At 37.4% G+C, this 22,724-nt stretch overlaps 1 protein-coding gene across 1 annotated transcript; it reads right to left on the minus strand.

Annotated features, from left to right (window-relative positions):
- Window positions 1-11,493: 11,493 nt before the first annotated feature.
- On the minus strand, window positions 11,494-22,396 carry LOC124556718 (prostatic acid phosphatase-like). The gene is made up of 3 exons (XM_047130709.1): window positions 22,244-22,396; window positions 21,949-22,160; window positions 11,494-11,763 (listed from the first exon to the last, which is right to left on the minus strand). Exons 1-3 carry the CDS (start codon window positions 22,260-22,262, stop codon window positions 11,611-11,613), a joined length of 384 nt encoding a protein of 127 aa, XP_046986665.1. The 5' UTR covers window positions 22,263-22,396; the 3' UTR covers window positions 11,494-11,610.
- Window positions 22,397-22,724: the final 328 nt, after the last annotated feature.

A 22,724-nucleotide genomic window follows, 5' to 3' on the forward strand; every position in this document is an offset into this window, starting at 1 on the left:
ATTAAACAAGGCTCAGTGCAAGTGCAAAATGAATAATAATCTTGTGAAAACATCAGGAGAGTTTTCTGCTGATCTTCAGTCAAACATTTTCACCAGTAGTCTGCCAGAGAAAGACAACTAATAAATTGAACTAGACTATTGTTGGCATAAAAAGATCTAATGGCAAAAAGAAAAGAAAATTACATGCAGAACTGTTATACCAGTACAAAACAAATCCAGAGTTTCTAATTAATGTTAAAAATTATAAACAAGATATCTAAGGAGCTTTTAAAGGGAGGAATAGAAATGACCAACAATATAATTCATTCAGAAGCAAAGAAACCAATCAAAGGCAATTGGGCAGTTGTAAATCAGAACTTGGAATTAAATCCAACAATCAAGAAATTTCAAAAATTAAAATATAAAACACTTTCATTGTAAATCCTACTTAAATACCAGAACAGTTCAATGATTTCTGTAAAAATGGAGCACAATATGACGTCGATGTAGAACATTACCTAAAAAATAAATATGTATTTCTTTGTATCATAATGTGACTGTATGATTTGTAAATTTGATGCAGTGACTTACAAAAAGGTGGGAAAAACAGTACTACACTTAAAAAACTAAAAATTCTCTAGGATGGGGTGGCATAAACCCCTCCTCTCCAAAGTTTCTTAAAGCAGCTTTCAGTATAATAGCTGGCCCATTCATGATTATAGATCGATCATTTGAAAGGGCTATACTTTGCAGATAAATTGAAATATTGTCATGTTCTGAGTATGAGTATTGCCAAAGATTGGGTGGCACTGTTTGTGAGAAGTGAATTAGCCAGTTGGCCTATGTGTGAGGGAGTCTTGACCTGGCTGTAATGTTAAATCCCTTATTACAAAATGTAAGTATTGGGAAGTAACTCGAAATAACCCCAGCTAGAAGTGGTTTGAAACTTTTAAATTTATTTCAAAACAGTTCCTACTTGCCTTGAAGAAGTACCCATGAAGAGATCAAGTGTTAGTACAGAGATGGTGACTGGCTAGCACCATTCTATCTTGCTTTAAAATGACACAGACTGTATTAACTGAGCCTACACCCAATATACAACACACACATTTCTCCAGCTAGTTGCCTATGAGTTCATTAACTGCACTGATACTACTGCAACTACCTTTGTCTAGCCCCCCCCCCCCCCCCCCCATCCAAGTGGATAAAGGATGGAAAAGAACCACCATGGATTAATAGCAAAATTCCGAAGACACTGAAGAGACAGAGGTTGTTGCACTCTCAGTTCAAAAGAGAACGCACAAATGATGACAAAGCAATGGTTAATAGAGATTCGTGCATCTGTGAAAAGATCTGTGTGTGAAGCATACAACTACTAATGTCATATCTCAGCGAAAGATCTGGCAGAGGACCCAGGAAAATTCTGGTCCTATGTGAAACTGCTAAGTGGGTCTAAGGCTCCTATTCAGTCCATTGTTGACCAGTGTGGTGTGGCAGTTGAAGACAGCAAATCAAAAGCTGAATTTTTAAATTCCACGTTTGAGAAATTGTTCATGCAGGAGAATCATACAAACATACCGTCATTTGACCATTGGACAGACTCTTGTATGGACGACATATTAATAAGCACACCTGGAATAGAAAAACAACTGAAAGATTTGAAAGGAAATAAGTCACCAGGTCTGGGTGGAATCCCAATTCAGTTCTACAGAGTACTCTGTGGCACTGGCTCCTTAGCGAGCTTGTATTTATCATGAATCTCTTCCCAGCACAAAGCCCCAAGGGACTGGAAAAAAGTACAGGTGATGCCTGTATATAAGAAGGATAAGAGAATGGATCCATAAAATTACAGACCAATATCCCTAACTTCAGTTTTCTGCAGAATTCTTGACCATATTCTCAGTTTGAATGTAATAAATTTTCTTGAGACTGACAAGCATATGTCCACAAATCAGCATGGTTTCAGAAAGCATCACTCATGCAAAACTGAGCTTACCCTTTTCTCACCTGATATACTGTGAACTATGGATGAAAGACAACAGGCAGATTCCATATTTCTAGATTTCTTAAAAGCATTTGACATGGTGCTCCATTGCAGGCTGTTAATGAAGGTACAAGCATATAGGATAAGTTCACAGATATGTGAGTGGCTTGAAGACTTCTTAACTAATAGAACCCAGAATGCTGTCCTCAATGGTGAGTGTTCACCAGAAACAAGGGTATCATCAGGAGTGCCCCAGGGTAGTGTGATAGGACTGCTGTTGTTCTCTATATACATAAATGATTTGGCAGACCGCATGGGCAGCAATCTGCATTTGTTTGCTAATGACACTACGGTGTATGGTAAAGTGTCAAAGTTGAGTGATTGTAGGAAGATACAAGATGATATGGACAAAATTTCTAGTTGGTGTGATGAATGGGAGCTAGCTCTGAATGTGGGAAAAATGTAACTTAATGTGGGTGAGTAGGAAAAACAAACCTGTAATGTTCTGATACAGTATTATTAAGTGTCCTGCTTGACACAGTCAAGCCGTTTCAATATCTGGGCTTAACGTTGCAAAGTGGTATGATATGGAATGAGCATGTGAAGGTTGTGGTAGTAAAGGCGAATGGTCTGCTTCAGTTTATTGGGAGAATTTTAGGAAAGTGTGGTTCATTGGTAAAGGAGACAGCTTATAGGACATTGGTGTGACCTATTCTTGAATAGTGCTTGAGTATTTGGGATCTGTACCAAGTCAGATTGAATGAGGACATTGAAGCAATTCAGAAGCAGGCTACCAGATTTGTTATTGATGGTTTCAGACAACATGTAAGTGTTATCAAAGTGCTTCAGGAACTCAAATGGGAATCCCTGGAGGGTAGGCAATGTTCTTTTTGAGGAAAACTACTGGGAAAATTTCGAGAACCAGCGTTTGAAGCTGACTGATGAATGATCCTACTGCCACCAACATATATTGCGCATAAGGACTATGATGATAAAATAGTTGAAGTTAGGGGTCATATGGAGGCGTACAGACAATTGTTTATGCCCCTTTCTACTTGCAAGTGGAAGAGGAGATCAAATGACTAGTAATGGTACAGGGTACTCTACATCATGCACTGTATGGTAGCTTGCAGAGTATCTACATAGATGCAAAAGTAGAGTAGTGTCAAATTAAAATCCAGTTTTCTTAGACATTTATAACCATTTTTGTCATATTTCTTTCCATAGGGTTACATTTTCTTTTGTGTCAATTTTATATTTCATTTTGATACAATTATAATATTTTTCTGACATGAGATAATTACATTTTGTTACCCCATAATAGTTTCTCTTTGTCTGTTTCTAAAAGATGTGGAGCAGTCTTGCTCTTTTGGATTCCTTTCATAGATCACTATTTCCTCAGTACTACTGTTACAAGATCTTTGCACTAGAATGTTTTCTGGGCCCTGATTTACAATGATAGTTGGTACACATATTCATCCACAACAATCATTGTCATTAAAGTGTTTCCATACAGTTCTAAAGCATTCCATACAACATGTACATTACCTACAAAAATAGATCATCATAACTATTATAATCAGTGTTATACTCACATATATAGTGATGGAATAGTGTGTTAGACACCTGAATTGCCTCATCTTTTCCTGCTGTTTAGTGACCATTCTTTCTGCATCATTTAAACTCTTTCTGACAACTTTCATATCATCTAATTGTGTGACTACATGATCTAATGGTAACTTTTAAGTTAGCAATGGAATGTGTGTATTCTCCTTATTTACTATACAGCCATCGATTTTTAACTCTATTTGTCATGTTAAACCCTTCTCAGTTTTATTTGTACATATTATTTTGTCTGTTTGTATGAATGTTCTTGTTCCATACCCTTTACATTGACTGTTGAAGTGTACTTTTCCAACTCCTCCCAGTACTACATCCTTTGGAGCTTGCTTCCCACATAATACTGTCAGACCATTCCTCCTTAGGAACCATGTATAACCACTTATTGTTATTTAAATGTGTTCAAATACTTTGATTTAAAGATACAGTCATCTTTACACACTCACTTGGCATATTAATTACTGTCTGAAGCAACTTTGCTTCACACATCTTCCTGATCAAATGCTGACAATAGTGAAAATGTTTGTCTGCAAAGCATTCTGTTCTTATTTAATTCTTTAGAATCCAATAGTTTTGCATACTCTCTCTTTGCATCATTGATAAGTAAGATCTCCTCCTCTGGTTGGATGAAAACATACTTCCCTGATGGCTGAGTGATTGCTTATAGTAAAGGAAACATTCCATATAACATAAATATGTCATTAGCTACTAAAAGTAACTTTTTTTATATATCCTAACATGCTTTCCCCTACAAAGGCATCTACATTGATAACCTTTAATAAGAGTTATCTGATGATTCAACTAGAGGAACAGAGAACTTCATGTCTAAGTTCGCCTTTTGTTAAACTGAGGAACGTCACAATTTGTGGAGCAATTGTTATGTGAGGCTGCAATATTCTATTCTATGCATTAACTATAGCACTTATCATTTGTTCATATTCTGATTTTATCTCTAAATACATCTACCAATTGTGGCACTTATTTGCATATTGTTACAAATGTTCAAACTCTTTTAAATCCTATGTCTGCCTCTGTAACACACAATTTGATAAATCTTTCGTTCCAAACTTTAAACATTTTTGTTTTCCTTTATCACACTTACTATTCTGTTTACCCCTGATAATATGGCTCTTACAACTGCCACTTGTTTTACATCATCTCAAAAGCCTTTTTGAATTTTTCTCCACCTCTTTTCTGTGCTCCTTGCAATATGTAGCATCAGCTTCATCTAGTGTGCCAAGTGCTATCATCCTTAGCTCCAAATGAAGTTAAACAGGCCATTCTTCTTCTTTTTTCTCATTGTCTCATGCTGTTTCAATTGATGCACCAACTTCTGTAATTCTGTTATTCTTTCTGTATGACATGTCACATATTTGCCTAGCAAGCAACATCCTATTCAGCCTACATGAAGTTCCTTCAGAGTGCCACTACACCTCTGTACTGTTAATTTGCCACATTGTTCAGCATTCTGAAAATGCTCATGTATACCATCAAAATTTACACATGTTACAATTCTGCATGATGTACAATTCTCCATGATGTACTTCTCCTAAATAATTATAGTACAGTTCTGAAGATGTCTCTATTTCTGAAACTTTGAACTCCATTGGAAATTGTTCTGTGTTGGTGCTTTCTGTGATTACTACTACTATTTGAAATGTAATTATGTATCTCTTACCTGTGCTTGATACCTCTAAAGCGCCCACTATGTCCACTGAACACTTTTCAATTATACTTTTCTCAATGTCTGTTACTTTCAGTGGCAATTTTTGTCTTCACCTGCATAAATTTATTTTTTATGGCATGATGGAAATTTCTGTACATATTCTTCTGCCTCACATTTCAATCCTTTCTGTTGTATCTACTGCTTTATCCTCTTGAACATTCTATAGCTGCCCATTGCCCTATTAATAGATTACATTTATTTTATTTAGAATATTTTTCTTTTCTTCCAGGCTAATTTCAGTTTCCTTAACCTCTGCCCTGCATTTTCTGCTGACACATTCAGCATTTACCTGTGCCTGCCACACAGTCACCTGACTACCTCTTTCCTTTCTGTCCATCTGATCCCTATCAGTATGGATTAGCTCACTGGGATGTATTCTACTAAGAGCATCTGTACTGATATTCATCCTAGCTGGCTTGTAGATAACCTTGTAATTGTACTTTTCAAGCGTAGGTCTCCAATTCAGGAGCCTCAAACTAGGATCCTTTCCACTGAATATCCATATTAATGGCTTATGTTCTGTTGGCACTGTAAACCATTGTCAATGTATGTACTGTCGCAACTGTTTCACTGTATATCCTGTAGCCAATACTTCTTCCTCTTTGGCATTATAGTTTAATTCTGCCTTGTTTAATGACCCAGGTGCATATAAAATGGGCAAGTCATCACCAACTTTCTTGTCTTGTGATGTAATTGCTCCCAGAGCTGCACTGCTTGCTTCTGTTGTCACTATGAATGGCTTTCAAAAATCTGGCTACTGATGTAATAGTGGATTAACCAACTTCTCCTTTAGTTCCTCAAATGTATCATTTTGTTTTTTGTAGCGTTCATATTGTATTCCTTTCTTTAGCAATTCATGAAGTGGCTTCACAATAAACCATCAGTAGTAACCAATTAGATCTACAGTTCTTTCATTGTTCTTGGCTGTGGAAAGAATTACACCTTTTCCACCTTTACCATGTCTGGTACGATTCCCTTCTCTGTAATACAATGACCCAAGAAAATCGTATCTTTTCTTAAGAACTCACACTTATCTAGTTGCAGCTTTAATTTATGCTTTCGAACCCTATCAAAATTTAAACAGAGCTTCTCATTATGCTCCTGCAGATTTATTCTTTGCCACACTATATCATCTAGATACACAAAACATGTTATCCCTTGCAGACCTGCCAAATCTTTGTTCATCAGTCACTGAAAACAAAATGGATCTCCTTTCAGTCCTACTGGTATTTGGTTATACTCATAATGTTGATGGTTTGAGCTTAATACCATCTTATCGCTGTCCTTTTCATCCACCAATATTTGATGGTATTCACTTGCAAGGACAAGCATCAAAAAGTACTTTGCCTGCCTTAGGTGTTCCAAGATATTGGAGATATTTGGTAGTGGAAATGCATCACCTATTGTGACCATGTGCACTTACTACGCACATGTAGCCCACTATAGTTATCAGAACCAACAATAAAGGTGGGTTCCACACACTCTTACTTTTGACAATTGTTTCATCTTTCAGCATCTGTCTATCTGCTCTTTTGAGACCTCTTCCTGTTCTTCAGGCATTCTGTATAGTCTAGTATTCACCACCAACCTCACGTTCTGTTGCTATTGGTATTCTACACATGACTGTGGATGTATATGAGAATTTCTCACCTGGTAGATGGAATACATTTCCATACTCTTTGCAGACTGATTCTAATGCATTCTTTTCTTCTGCATTTAAGAGATTCACTCTCAATTGTTTTTGCAAAGTGCTTGCACAGTTTCCTGTCTTTTCTATGGCTTCCTTACTACCTTTTATTTCACGCACCTTTACTAATCACAATAATTCTTCCATCGACAACTTGACATTTTTAAAATTTTTCTTTGGCCTCTGGCAAATTTATTGCACTTACTATGCACCTGCCATTTCACACTCTCTCTAATGACTCCAGTATGTATACCTAAGGCACAATTTTTTTTATCAGGATAATTACTTCCCTTTCACTATGAACTTTATCGTCCATGTTCAACCACATTCTCTTTTCCTCGCATGGTCCAATTTCCCCATTGGACTCCTGACTCATCTCTAACTCATATCCTTTCAGTTCCTCCTCCACTTTTAAGAGCATGTCTTGCCCTTGGAATCCTAACACTTTTCCTGCGTAGTCTAATTGTACCTTTTGCTGTATTAGAAAATCTCTATCAGTCAACCTGCCATATTGGATGTCTAGTCCTGACCCACAGACATGAAACTTGTGTCCTATTCCTCCAGTATCCTTCAAACACAGATGCATTTCCACCACATCTAATGTACTTACTGCTTCACTGGTGATACACTTCAGCTGAATCCTTTCTGCTTCATCCATTATAACTGCACAATTTACATGGATACTATTTCTCTTGAACAAGTTAAACTGTGCCCCCATGTCTACTAACAGCTTTAACTTCTTACTTAACTTTTACAATATAACACTAGCACTTTTTTTTTGTGGCACAGTCTATGATCTGCACAATGGGCTTTCTTAATGCAACAATGCCTGACTGTGCTGCTTTGTCATTTTCTTGTTTCCCTGAACTTCTTACTTTACCTTGGCTTGCTATGCACTGGCAGTCTACCCTTCCTCCATGCATGCCAACATGCCAAGGTCCTTTATGACAATCTATAGCACAGTGCCCAGTTTGTTCACATTTGCAACAAGTCACATCTCTTTCTCTGATACACAGTACACCACAGTTACGCAGCAGATCACACTGCAAGCATCCCCATTCACTCAGTGAATGTGATCCATTTACCTCTCTAGAATTCTCTTTTAACATGTTTGGATCTGTTTCCATCACTTCTTGCCCAAACCACACATTCCTCACCTATATGACCTGGTTTTTCACAACCATAGCAAAACTTTATGAAGTTTTTGGTGTCATAGCCCATATCCTTCCTTCCACCCTTTTTCTCCTACATTTGCTTACTGTATGCCCTCACAATCCACGCACAAAACATTTCAATTCCTTACTTTCATTAGGTAATAATATTGGTTCATTTGTATGCTCAGTACTTGTTTGTGGACTTATTCCTCTATCTCTCATTGACAACAGTATACTTTCTTCCTGCAGTGCTAATTCCACTGCTAGGCTAACGTAATTTTGTCACTGTGATTTCTAATTGTCATTTGAATTCTATCATTAGTCAACCCTTGTATGAAACATGCTCTTCCTAAAAATTCTACAAACTCTGCGGCATCTTTATGGTTCTCTCTATTTGTAGCCCTGTTTACAGCTGCCAAAAAGTGTCTCTGCATTTCATCAATGTTATTTGCCCACAACAAGATTGGTTCCCCACAGCCTAGTCTCGCCTGAAATATCCTGCAAGCATAAAAGTCTATTGTCCTCTTACTCACATAGTTCTCTTTTAGAATGTGCTTCACTTCTTCCCACATCCCATTCTCTCACAAATAGATTTAGCCAAAATTCCATGTTCACTAATTCAAACATATATTCAATAAATTCCCTTAGGTCTCTCCTGTTACCATCAGAAGAGTTTGCTATAACACACTATGTTCCTTCAAGAACATACATTACCATTTCCTACTGAACTTATTTTGCTAAGTGGAGCTGTTTTAAACATCTTACAGCTAGTAACTTATAATTATAGTTACGACTATTACAAGTTACTTCATATTTGTACCATTTTATTGTGGTGCTTTGAGACAAGTTTACTGCACTGAGTCAATGCCATCACTCACTCTTGCCGCTGCTGCTGCTGCTGCTGCTGCTGTGACTGGGCCCCTGGTCCCGAGCTCTTGGACCTTCAGTTGCTTGGGCATGTCCTTATAACCACAATCTGATGCCTCAGCCATTGACCTGCTTGGCTATGTTGGCCCCACACTCATCCTTGACACCGCCTCTGCTACCACAGCCCACTACCAGCTAGGACTCCGTATGGAACTCTGCTGTCATGGAGCAGAATTTCTACTAAGCTAAAAGCTGCTAGCTGCCATAACTTATTGCAATTTTCCATAGTTGCTGTAGCAATCCAAGTAAGTTGGTTACCTTCCACATGACTTTGTGAAAGCCTTTTGCTTGCCCCATACCTGGCACCAAAATTATTTCTTTCTGTCATGTCTCAAGCATGAGTGTTGATAGAGTGTGTGACACAGTTCAAAAGAAGGGAATTAAGGGAATTATCCAGTTGGCCTATGTGAGAGGGCGTCTTGACCTGGCTATAATGTTCTTTCCTTTGTTACAGAAGTGACTTGAAATAACCTCAACTGGAAATGGTTTGCAAATTCTAAATTTATTCAGAAAATAGTTTCAAACTCTTGCCATAGTTGCCTTGAAGGAGATGTACACATGTAGAGGCCAAGTGTTAGCACAGAGATGGTGACTGGGCTAGCACTGTTCCGCCTGGTTTGAAATGAGACTGTCAGTATTAATTAAGCCTGCACCCACTGTATGACACAGAGTTCCCCAGCTATTCACCTATGATTAAATTAACAGTGTTGATGTTAAGACTTGGCTATCTTCTATGGATACAACAATATGCTGATATCAAACCATTATTCAAGAAAAGGCTCCAAAGAAGATATGGAAAACTACCATCCCTTCTCTCATCTTCCAGCATTTTCTACAATATTTCAAAAGGTTGCTGCAATACAAGTTAGAAATTTAATTTAAAAAATTTATGTCATCTCAGTAAATTAATTTGGTTTCCAAAAAGAGAAAACTCAGGAAACTACAATAACTTGTTTTTTACTTACCAAAAACCTTTCACAGTGTAAACCACTATTTACTTATACACAGATTGGAAAAATATGGCATTGAGGGCTGCATTTTACATTGGTTTAATTCATATGCTGTCATTCAACAGAAAATGGAATCAGAGTGGAAAACCATTTTAAAAGGAATTTCACAAGGCTCGGTATTAGAGCAAACATCATTTTTTATGTAAATGACTCACCACTCAACATAAATTCTCATTCAGTATTATTTACAGTTGGTGCAAAAGTGCTGATTGAATACAGCAATGCAGACATACTTCCCAAAAATAATGCACATGCCCAATGCTGATTGAATATAGTAATGCAAACAAATTTCCCAAAAATATTGCAGGTTTCCTAGAAAAATTTAATACCCAATTTCACTGAAATGGATTAAAATTAAGTATTTCAAAAAATTCAACCATTGCAATTTAAAACCATACAATCAAAAGCAAATCATATTCAGATAAAGCAAAAAATTCAGGAACTAAAAGAATCAGACTGTGTCAATTTCTTGAAAATGCATATGGATGAAAAACTGTCATGGTCATCACATATTGCACACTTTGCAAATAAATTAAACAGCCAGGCATTTGCTATGGCAGTTGAAACCAACACGACAACATGTACACAAGAAAAATAGTGTGCCATAGTTACTTTGAACCCATGCTAAAATATGGCATTGCCTTTTGGGGAAACACAGGTAACATGAAAAGAATACTGACCTTGGCAAAAAAAAAACACCAAACAAACAAATTATATGAAACATGCACAAGGAAGGCCAAGAATGCCTTGTCAACCACTACAAAGGGATCTGAATATATTAAGTGTTCTGCCCCCGTACATACATGGATTATTGCACACATCAAATCTTGTCCATTTTTAATAAATAGTTTCCAGCATACATACAATTCAAGGAATTAAGAAATGTTCATGTTTGCAACCCTCAGTTTTTCGTCCACATAGGAATGATGATTTGTAACAAATTAAAAGATAAAATTTAAAATAGGATCAAGAATAGTTTTCTGAAGAGAAAATTGTACAGCATGCTAGTCCAAAAGTGCTATTACTCAGTAGAGGAATTATTGAAGGATAATGTTGTTACTTGACAAAGAATACAGCAGAAGGAAATAAAATATGTAAACCTACATTATTTCAAATAGTGATCAGTTTCCATGTAGCTTATGAAATTAAATGATATATTATAGTTAAACTGTACATGAACACAGTACACTGAAACTGGACTTTTAGTATAACATTGGTGAGTCACTAGTATGTAAGTTTATGATTTAACTTTTAAAGTATATTATGTGAAAATAAGTTTATAATTCTGATAGCTTTGTGATGAAATAAGGATGACCACATTTCCTTCTCTCTCAATAAAAATGTATTATGTACATGTAACAATTTTAAATTTATTTACAAAAAAAGTGACAAAATGCAATCTCACATTTATCAGATACACACTGAATATGGTACAATTTTATGAGGCAGTGTAATCACATATATGGCATGAAATATTTTATTATTAATATAAGTGTACAATCACTTTGCTGAAAATCTGTTATTTAGCTGTCTAGCTTTTGACATTCCACTGTCCAGTCATCTGGTAAAACAGGTTTCATCAGATCTACAAATTGCTGCAAATGACACTTGTCTGTGCAACCAGGAGTGTTGAGAACATGTGGCTCACTGTCAGAAGCATTATTCAAATACAATACCTGTAACAAAGTCAACATTAATTTAATAATACATTGTGTGTATAAGGTGATATTTGATTGGTAAAATATTTTGTTATTATAATGAAAATCTTGATTGAATATAGTGACATGTGATGAAAGTTAGCCATCCACTCACCAGTGAAGTAATGCAACCATGAGAATAACAGACATACAAAACAAACATCCTTTAATCCATTTCTAGAAACTTTGAGTTCTGTTTTCACTTAAGATACATGAGATAGAACTGAACAGGGTCCACACATTTATTATAAAGATTCAAAGGTGCCATGCAAGCTGTATCGTAAACTTCTTCACTATACCAATTAGCACAAAAATTTCCAAACCCAAAACATAAACAGTCTGAAGTATTACTAGACAAAGAAAGAATACTCCACTTCCAGACATCATTTTTTTGAAAATAAGCCATTAAAAAGATAACAAAAATCATAAGGTCACTGAAAAACAGCAAATCTTCCAATTATAACAGTATAACAAGTGAAATACTAAAATGTTGTCCTAACTTGATTGTGCCTCATCGAGTCACCTTTACAATACTCTGATGCATCAAGGTATGTTTCATGAATGACTGAGGTACACAGTTGTAGCAACTGCTTGTGAAAGCTGTAAAAATATATTACTTCAAACTGTAGCTCAGACATCACCCTTTCCAAGTTCTTAAAATTTCTAAGAAGGTAGCTTATTACAAAGGAATGTTGAACCATATTTCTTAAAATTTTATTAACAACTCAGTCTGGATTCCACAAAGGCTTCTCCACAGAGAAACTGATATTAAACACAGGAATAAGATTAAATTCCGAGTGGGAAAACATTAAATATTGAGCCCTGTAAGCATCAGTGCTTGGTAGACCCTTGTTCTTGACTGGCATAAATAATCTGTCTGTGACATCTGAGGACTTTTCTGAATTATGATGGCTATTGATGACAGTTACACTGAAAAAGATCCCACAAAAAAACTGGAGAATTATATAATATGACTACAGCCATTTCATAGCAAACACTTAAACATTTAATCGTTGAGATGGTCTGCTTGCTTTGCATTTATAAATTTTACCTTATCTACCGCTCCTATAATTTATAAGAGAATTTGGACTGAAGCTGTAAATTCAACTTAACTCTGATGTTTGTATTAAACAGGTTTTGACATTGTCATTAGGTACACAACTAATATTGTTCTGTGTAAAGTTACATAAAACAGTTACTGAGCTGTGTAAGTGGAAGAGTAGAATCCAAAATAGCTACTTTTCTCACAGTATACCCATATGAAGTAATATATACACATACCTTGGTATCAAATAGACTGCCTAACAAAAAAATTGAAGCACTCAGAAGGGGAGGAGAAGACAAAATAAAACTTAATGTGCTGAGAGGATCTACATCTACATCCACACACATATTCCTGAAGCCACTGTATGGTGCATGATGGAGAGTACCCTGTACCACTACCAGCTATTTCCTTTTCTGTTTCACTTGTAAATAGAGTGAGCAAAACATGACTAACAATATGTCTCTGTATGTGCCCTAATCTCTCTAATCTTATCTTCTAGGTCCTTACACAAAATGTGCATTGGCAGCAATAGAATTGCTCAGAAGTGAGCCTCAACACTCATTACTTGCATGTTGCTTGAACCTACTGGTAACAAATATAATAGCCTGCCTCTAAATTGCTTCAATGTCTTTCTTTCATCTGACATGGCGCAGATCCCAAACACTTGTACAGTACTTAACAATGAATCACACTAGTTTCCTGTATGCAGTTTCCTCTACAGATGAACTGCACTTCTGTAAAATTCTCCCAATAACCCCAAGTCAACCATTCAGCTTCCCTACTACAGTCCTTGCCTGCTCATTCCATTTCATATTACTTTGCAATGTTATGCCCTGATATTTAAATGAGGTGACTGTGTCAAGCAGAACACTACTAATATTGTATCCAAACGTTATGGGTTTGTTTTCTTTACTCATCTGCATTAACTTACATTTTTCTACATTTAAAGCTAGCTGCCATTCATCACACCAACTACAAAATTAAATATAAATTTTGTCTAAGTCACCTTGTATCATCCTACAGTCACTCATAACAACACCTGCCCAAACACCATAGTACTATCAGCAAAAAGCCACAGACTGCTACTTACCATGTTCACCAGATCATTTACGGGACACTTATGATGATACCCTTGTCTCTGATGAACACTCACTGGTGAGGACAATTTACTGGGCTATGTTACTTAAGAAACCTTCAAACCACTCACATATCGTGTACCTATCTCATATGCTTGTGCCTCCGTTAACAGTTGGCAGTATAGCACTGTGTCAAATGTTTTATGGAAATCTAGGAATATGGAATCTGCCTGTTGCCATTCATCCACAGTTCACAGGATTTCATGTCAGGAAAGGACAAGTCACTTTACTTTGATGATTACAAAATTAGTCAAATTTACAAAGAGCCCATTTACCAGTTTAACATTTCAGCCCCTCTGGCCTGTAAGCATGTGCTGGTTCAGCTGGGAAAGGTGTCATAAAGCTGTTGTATACTACCCTAAAGTAAACTGGTTTACATCTTTTGTAATTGGTCCTTGATTTCCCAGACACTGGCACCAGGACAAAGTTGACGTCTGAGCTGGCCCCACGCATGTTCTATTGGGAACAGATCTGAGGATATTTCTGACCATAGTAGTACCTCAATACCATGCAATCAGTTAATAAAGACACATACCATGTGAGGACAAGCATTGTTCTGTTAAAAAATGGCATGAGAGGAAAAACTTGAGGACATATGATGTCCATAACATGCCATTGTGCCGTGAGAGTTCCCTCAATCACTTCCAATCACAACCTTAAATTCACACCAGATTGGCTCCCCACACTGTGAATCCAGGAGTATCAGCCCTATGCCTCTCCAAAACAGTTGACAAATAGGATGTCTCCCAGGCTGCCTCCATACAAGTCAGTGGTGGAAATCCAGGGTAGTGCAGAACTGCAATTCTACACTGAACATAATGACACCATTCATCAGCAGTCCATGCTTCCAATGCTTGTCAGTCATGAGACCACTCAAAGTGCAGCCAGGGATGTTAATTCCCTATTCTGGCTGCTGCTAGCCTATGACCAATGGTGTGGGATGACACAATGTTGCAGGGAGTCAATTACTTGTTTCTGGATGGCACGTACAAATGTGAAGAGGTTATGATGAGCTTGGTGGATATTACAGTGATCATCTCTTGTGTTGTCAGATATTGTCAACAAGAATCTTGATGATGCATATGCCTGCTGTCACATTCTCATGTGGTCCAGTACCAGGACACTGTCACATCCATATGCCCCACAAATATCTGGATATTGCACAATTTGCCCAGCTGGCCAAATGAGGACCCACAATGAGGCCCCTTTCAAACTCTGTAAGCTGCTGATAACACAGTCTCATTAGATGATGAAATATGTCCATGCCCTTCACAGTGAGCAGCCAACATTGATGTTGTTCACACCCCTCATAAAACCTACCAGGCCTGGTAACAACACTACACATGAACAACACAAATGTATTCCAGTGGCTGTTCCACCAGTCACACATAATTACAACTCTAATCATTTACATACCCACTGATGGTGTGTACATGTATGAAGTTACAATGACATCTGACCATGACCATGACTTCCAGGTGCTTCACTTTTTTTTATCAGGTGTTGTAAAATGATACATGTTTATCCTAATGTTTTAACTCTATATTTCGGATCACTTTCCCTGACATGGGCATCTGTCATATGGGACAACAAGGAAATCTGAACAGGTGAAAAACTTTCTACTTCAATGACATTTCATCTGTTCCAGTGTCTTCAGGGCTGAATATAGTTCTACAATTCGCTGATGAGCCATAACATTATGGCTAGTTACATGATAACATGTTGGCCCTTTTTGGAACACAATACAACAGCTATTCTTCATGGCATGGTGTCACCAAGTCCTTATTACTTTCCCAGAGAAATGTGCCCACAAGTAACAGACTGATGGTGTGTGAGCAAGGAACTGACATTGGATAACACCCCAGCTGTGTTCCATCAGATTCACATCAGGCAAATTTGGTGGTCAAGGCATCAGCCTGAGCTCAATATCATGCTCCTCAAGCCACTGTAGCATGAGTGTGGCATATGAAATTGGCAGTTATCCTGCTGGAAGATGCCATTGCCATTGGGGATGACATCTAGTGTAGAGGGCTGCAAGTGGTCCACAATAATGGTCACGTAGTCTACAACTGTCATGGTGCTTTCAATTACTACCCCAGGTACCACAAAAATCAAGGTGAATGTCCCCCATATCGTATCACTGCCTCCACTGGCCTACACCAAGGGCGCAGTGCATGCTTTGAGCATCCTTCCACCTGGGTGATGGCATATGCTGACATGACCATCAACTTGGTGTAACCACAAATTTGATTCATCTGACGAAGTGACATGTTTCCCTTGGTCCACAACAGAACAGTAATGAGGACTTGGAAAAATGGGCACCTGCCAAGGGTGCAAACACAGAGGGAGAGTAAAAAAGTCCATTGAAAAAAAGACAGTTCAAAAACTACCAAGGAGAGCTAAGCTAGTTCTGCTACCCCTCATTTTGTTATCTTCTGCCTGCAAGAAGAAGCCTTTCCCTCTGGCAATGATTATAAATGTATGCTGCTGTTACAGTGTCATTTTGTCCCAGTATTATCATAAAGAAATGAGTACCACTGAACAGATGTCTACCATTAACATGAATTATTTGGCAACAGAGTGCTTGGCTGACACAGCTGCATCAATGGATTTTTTGCTGCGGTGATGTAGTTCCTCAAAGCAAATATATGCTTCTGACCAAAGGCTGTTTCAGCTAAAGTATATAACACAATAATACATGAAATGTAACGTAGAGCTTACATATATCACACTCCTTCATCTTACTTACCTGTCAAAAAACACTGTAAATGAAACCTCTGTATCTTATCCTGAAAACTGTACAGCTGAATTTACTGACAAATAAAAATTGCTGGTGGTTGAATTTGAACTAGTGGCCCGCAGCACACATGCTAACCTCTAGACTGGACTGTATGCACAACATCTCATGGCAATATTGGCACAGACAAGCTAGTTAACAAAATAGCTGCTTTCAGGTTCCAGCTGAAAGAACAGGTGAAAAGCAGTGAAATGGCCCCCTTTTGGATATTTGTAAAGGATAGGTCAAGGAATCTTTATCCAGTCATCACAGTAGCTCTAAGGATATTTAAGGACAACACCAGTGATTGCAGCACACAATTTTAGATAATAAGAGAAGCTACTTAAGGTCAATTATGGTGAAAACTGACTGTAAAATTTAGATATTTTGTCAACAGAACACAGCTGCTAAATGTGACTTTTATAACATAATCAATGAACTTGTTTCACTCAAATGAGGAAATTGCAAATTAAAATTGTAACCCTTTTTATCTTATTTCTGATTATTAATTTAAGCACTACTAAAATAGGGGTGTTCAATAAGTAGTGCAACATTTTTTTTTCTGAAAACAGATTGAAGTATACCATATTATTCCCCACTCTTTTGGCTACAGAATTCTATTTTTCAACTTAATCTCTGTTCAATGTGATGGCCTTATGCCACCTTACTGGGAGGCCCCGTATGCCCAAATGGGACAACTCTAATGGTTGACATCAGAGCCAACATCTTGCTGCGGTAATAACCTCCCCATCATCCGCATACTGCTTCCTGTGGAGTGCATCCTTCATTAGGCCAAACCGATGGAAGGTACAAGATCCCCAAGCTGTAGGGTGGATAAAGAAGAACAGTCCAATGAAATTTTGTGAGCTGTATCTTGCGTGAGGACTTGGTTATCATGGAGAAAGAGAAGTTTGTTTCCATTTTTGTGGCAATGAACACACTAAGTCACTTCTTCAATTTCCTGGGGGTAACAACACAATTCTGAGTTAATTGTTGCAACATGAGCGAGGACATCACTCTTGTTTCTGGTTCGAAGTGATGAACCCATGTTTCAGGACCTGTGACGATGTTCGACAAAAAGTTGTCATGATCAAACCTTGTAATGCACAAGCAATTCTGTACACATGGTCTTTCATTGCTCTTTATGGTGTTCTGTTAGGTGGCGAGAAACCCAGTGGGTACACACCTTTGAGTACTCCAGCTGGTGGACAAGTGTGTCACCACTACCAACAAAGACATCCAGTTGTGCAGCAAGGTGTTGGATTGTGATCCACCGATTACCTCATGAGAGTGTCCTCATGTTCCAGTATTGCATAAGTCACAGCTGTGTGCAGCCAACCATCACGTGGGAGATCAGACAGGTTTGCACAACCTTGCTGCAATGATAACAATGCCTTGCCCAATGACTCACCATGCTTTTGTTCACTGCCAGGTCTCCACAGACATTCATCAAGTGCATATGAATATCTGTGATGCTCTGGTTTCCCACCAAAACAAACTGAATGACAGCTCTCTGCTTGGAATGCACCTCTTTTACAGGTCCCATTTTGAAGGCTATGCACAGCACTGCAACTTATCAGAACTTCCTGAAACTATAGGGACTGAAGCAGGAATATTCCATGATGTCCCACAACAAGTTCTGAATTTTTCAACCAAAATTGGCTGAGGACAAAAATGGGTTGCATTACTTGTTGGAGGCCCCTTGTAGTGTATGAGAAACAAATAAAATGTATTATATATCATACTTAATACAGTGTGCAATAATTGTCATAAATAATAAAATTTAGATTTTTTTACTTTCAGATTTTCAAAAAATTTATACAAGGTTTAATTTATTTACAACATTGATACTTTTAATTTGCTGTGTGTAATATTTTATATTATCAATACAGTTAATTTAAGCAATTTTTTCAGTAATGTTCCATTTTCATTAAACTATACTTACAAGAGTATAAAATTAGCTAAATCTGTGTAGGAAAAACTGCAGGAAAATAGTTTCATGGCAGAGGAGGTTGGCATGCAGGCAAGGAGGAGGGTGGGGTTGGGGGTGGGGGGTCAGCGGAATGGAGTGGGGTGTCACAACTTTGGCAGTCCTACCAGGGGTTCAGTATCACCTTAGCATGACTCTGATCCAGAGTCCAATCTTGATGATGCCATGCCAACTGCAAGCATATTTGACAATGCTATCAGATCATCAAGGGAACATATAGGCAATGTCTGCTGCAGAGCCCCACGTTGAATGGTGTGCTCTGAAACACTTGTGCCGGCATCAGCATTGTACTTTGTCATCAGATCTACCACAGATGACTATCTATCTGGCATAGAGTGGGCAATCCTTCAACATCCATGTCCTATAATGATGCAGGGACATCCAACACTTTGTTGCCTATTGATGATTTCACTATCCTTCAACCATTTTCCATAGATGCTCACAAGTGTAGCATGAGAATAGCCAATGAGCTCTGCTGTTTCTCTGATTCTCATTCTTTGGTGCCAGCCTGTAACAATGTACACTTTGTTAAAGTCATTTGTGTGTCAGTGGGTTTCCCCATTTGTTGCCCATATCATTTCAAGAATGATTCCGTAATTGTCTCTGCTTCATTTATATACTTTCTTTGCCACGTCACTTGCTTGCACTACCAACAGGTAGTATTCAGTCTCATGGTGGCAATGGTGAAAATGCTTTGGCTCATCATTGTTTATACACCACAATAAAGTTGAGGTAAATACTTGTTTAAAAACAACTTTACCAGCAGTGCATGATCTTTCTTCTCAACAGTCATTACATTTCGTATGCAAAACTTAACCCTTTATACCAACAGTCACTTCACAAAAGAAGTCAACACGCATTGCCCAGTGACAAACAGCATACTGACATTGAAACAGGGAACATTACACATGCATTCTGATTGCTTACAGCACCATATTTTCACTTAGTGGCAGAAAGTGGAACTATTATCTTTTTCAGCGTACTTCGCAAATGCACTCATTAATGAACATACCTGTGATGATGTCACCATCCTGCGATGTATATGGCCTGCACTGCATCACTCAGAACTCTTATGTTTAAATGTAACCACCTAGTATTTCCTATGCAGGTGGTAAGGGCAACACTTTAAGAGCTACTCGAGCATGTGTAGTCCTTCCCAAGTTTTTAATATGGGATTGAAAAAGCATTGCTCCACCAATCATGAAATATCGCATTACCTAAATACATTTTAAAAGGGTGAGGGGGGCATATCTTTAATTCTCTTGCTATGAGCTCCTGTAGCATACTGTAATAGACTATCATGACCAGGTAATATCAGAAGCTGCAGACAAAACAAATTCAAGCTCCAACATGCAGAAGGGATTACTGTAAGCTTCATGACTGGTAGAACAAAAGTCCCAACAATCCAGATCTACAAACACTTTGCATTATTGGAAAACTGGATCCTAACTAGCAGGGGCAGCGACCATGGCAAAATGTTCCACCATTTATTAGATTTCTGTTTGCATTACAGCAGAAACTTGATAACTTCTCTAAATGGAGTGGTCAAGAACTGTTTCTCTTCTTAATAACTCAACAATATTTTATCTTTGCAATCCATAAGGCTGTTTTTTCCAACAGCTGACTTATCTTGAATGCAGACAGAGCTGGGAAACTAACTTTGATTGCAAAGTGGCACTCGAAAGTGGCAACAGAAATGACTTGAGCCTTTTCTAAATCACTCAGAACAATTTGTTACTTCAGTAACCTACAATAAACTTTAGCTAGTTGCTGAATAAGTTGTTTTGCATGAACTCTGTATAATTGTAGAAGTAATTCATTATTTTTCTCTGGTGGCCAAATTTTATCTGGATTTTTCCACCAGAGTTTCTTTTTAAGGTTTAGCCTACCACAAATAAGTTCCACATCATTATATATTTTCATCCACAGAAGACATATTGAAGACTTCACAGCATCAGAATATTTAAGAGTTTCAAGGAATCATGTAAAAGAAGACTTTACATATTGGCACCAATCATTAACTCCAGAATCTTTCTGCTTCAATGGTCAACAAGAAAATGATATCAGACGTAAGTAATAAAGTACATAAACATTTTTTTTAAATTACAGATAATATTTTATCAGCAGGCTGCTCTCCACCAGCAAAATATCTCCACTTAAAATGCTCTACATCTGAGAAATCTCATTCCTTAACGAGTACAACTTTGAAAGACATTCTCCAAATTATTAGGAATATGAAATTTCCCTCTTATTTAGCCTCAGTGATATACCTAGCTACATAATAAAAAGAGGTTGGTAATGAGATAAAATTTGTGTGTGATACAATCAAATGTTCCTTAAGTTAGTGTCCTGGGATCTGTCATCACACAGATTCATTTATTTATTATGACTGCATTTGGTTCTCTGACTGCTTTTGGTTCTCTGAAAATCACCAGATCTTGTGGAGCATGTATCTTCTGCAGTTTATATGCCTGTTACACATGGGCCACAATGCATGTGTTGTCTTCCTTGAAAGCAACTCCTTATTAACAGCACATCAGTTTGGCATTAATAAGAAAATAATTCAAACACTGAAGCTCTCTCTTCATTTAATAATCTGAAACAGTGTGAGTCAATCTAAAACATTACCCTTCTAGTCTTTTTATGAATCCAACAATAGCCTTTGAACTAGTAAATTAATATCTGCTCTTACATAACTGGATATATATGGTACAAGATGTGTCTACAATCAGTTTCTCCAATCCTGTCTGTCAAATATAAGGCATCTGATGGAAATAACAACACCTGATGGAAGAACAACTCCTTCAAATAAATTATCCATCACCTCAGGAGTACCACAAGGCTCAATGCTACATTTAATACTCTACATTTGTTAGTACTGATCTCCCTGGAAACCTACTATCAACAGTACTTGTGTTATTTGTTGATAATGCAGCCTTCTCCTCACCTAACACTTCACAATGGCAGAAAAGAAATGACCTAGACAAAAGCAATGAAAGGCCCTTGTACTGGCTGAATGAAAACAACCTTTTGTTGAACATGAATAAAACAGTCAATACGAGCAGAACTACCTTGATGATCTTCTGCTCATGAAAGCACGATCTATCATATTTTGTACCTAGCATGACTAATTACAGGAATAAATATATAGAATGTCAGTGCAGTCAACATAAATGTAAGACATCTAATTACTATTTTATATGCAATGTCAACATACCTTAACTTCATAACCACTGTCATTTGTTGAATGAAGTTCAATGATAACTGCTGCACCATACTGTGGCTTTAATAGCTCTGTGAACCCCATAGTTTGGAGAACATTCACAATGGTAACATCGTGGGCAGAAAACATGAGAAATTTTGGAGACACAGTTCTTGAAGTGTTACTTTGTGACTGGATTTTTTCTATAATGTGTTTCACTAAAGGACCTGAAAAATTTAAAATTATTTTAGAATATCTTAGAGAATTATTGCACAGCTGCTAACATAAGTCAGAGAAGCAAAAGACAAACCTCCATTAAGACGTTTCATGGTCTGACTTTCAGAAAACAAAGCCAAACTTCTGGCAGCCAGTGTCCTTAATTTATCTGGATAATAACCAGCAGTCCAAGCAGGAAGCTGCAGTTTACGTTTTTCCTGTAAAAGTTAAAAAACTGACAAGCAACACACTAAGCATTTCATCCTGGGAGAATGCCACAAAAAACAGTGTGCTATCAGTGCTATATAATATTATTCTTAGAAAGTCATAGAAGTGGCTATGAGTGGTAATTTAAAAGTAGTTAATCACTAGCTAGTGGAAATTTAAGAGCGAAAAATTATTCAGGTTTCAAATAACGGAAGGAGTAAAGACAACATCTACAGTATAGTTGAGGAATTGAGTGACCATTAGCCATGTTCCCAAATTAATGATGGGAATCTCTGGTGATGAAGTACAGAAGACTTGCGCTATTCACAGGAGAACTTCTCACAGTGTGCATTATAGGGTAGCTTTGT

The sequence above is a fragment of the Schistocerca americana genome, chromosome X (assembly GCF_021461395.2).
Source record: "Schistocerca americana isolate TAMUIC-IGC-003095 chromosome X, iqSchAmer2.1, whole genome shotgun sequence".
Taxonomy (NCBI): domain Eukaryota; kingdom Metazoa; phylum Arthropoda; class Insecta; order Orthoptera; family Acrididae; genus Schistocerca; species Schistocerca americana.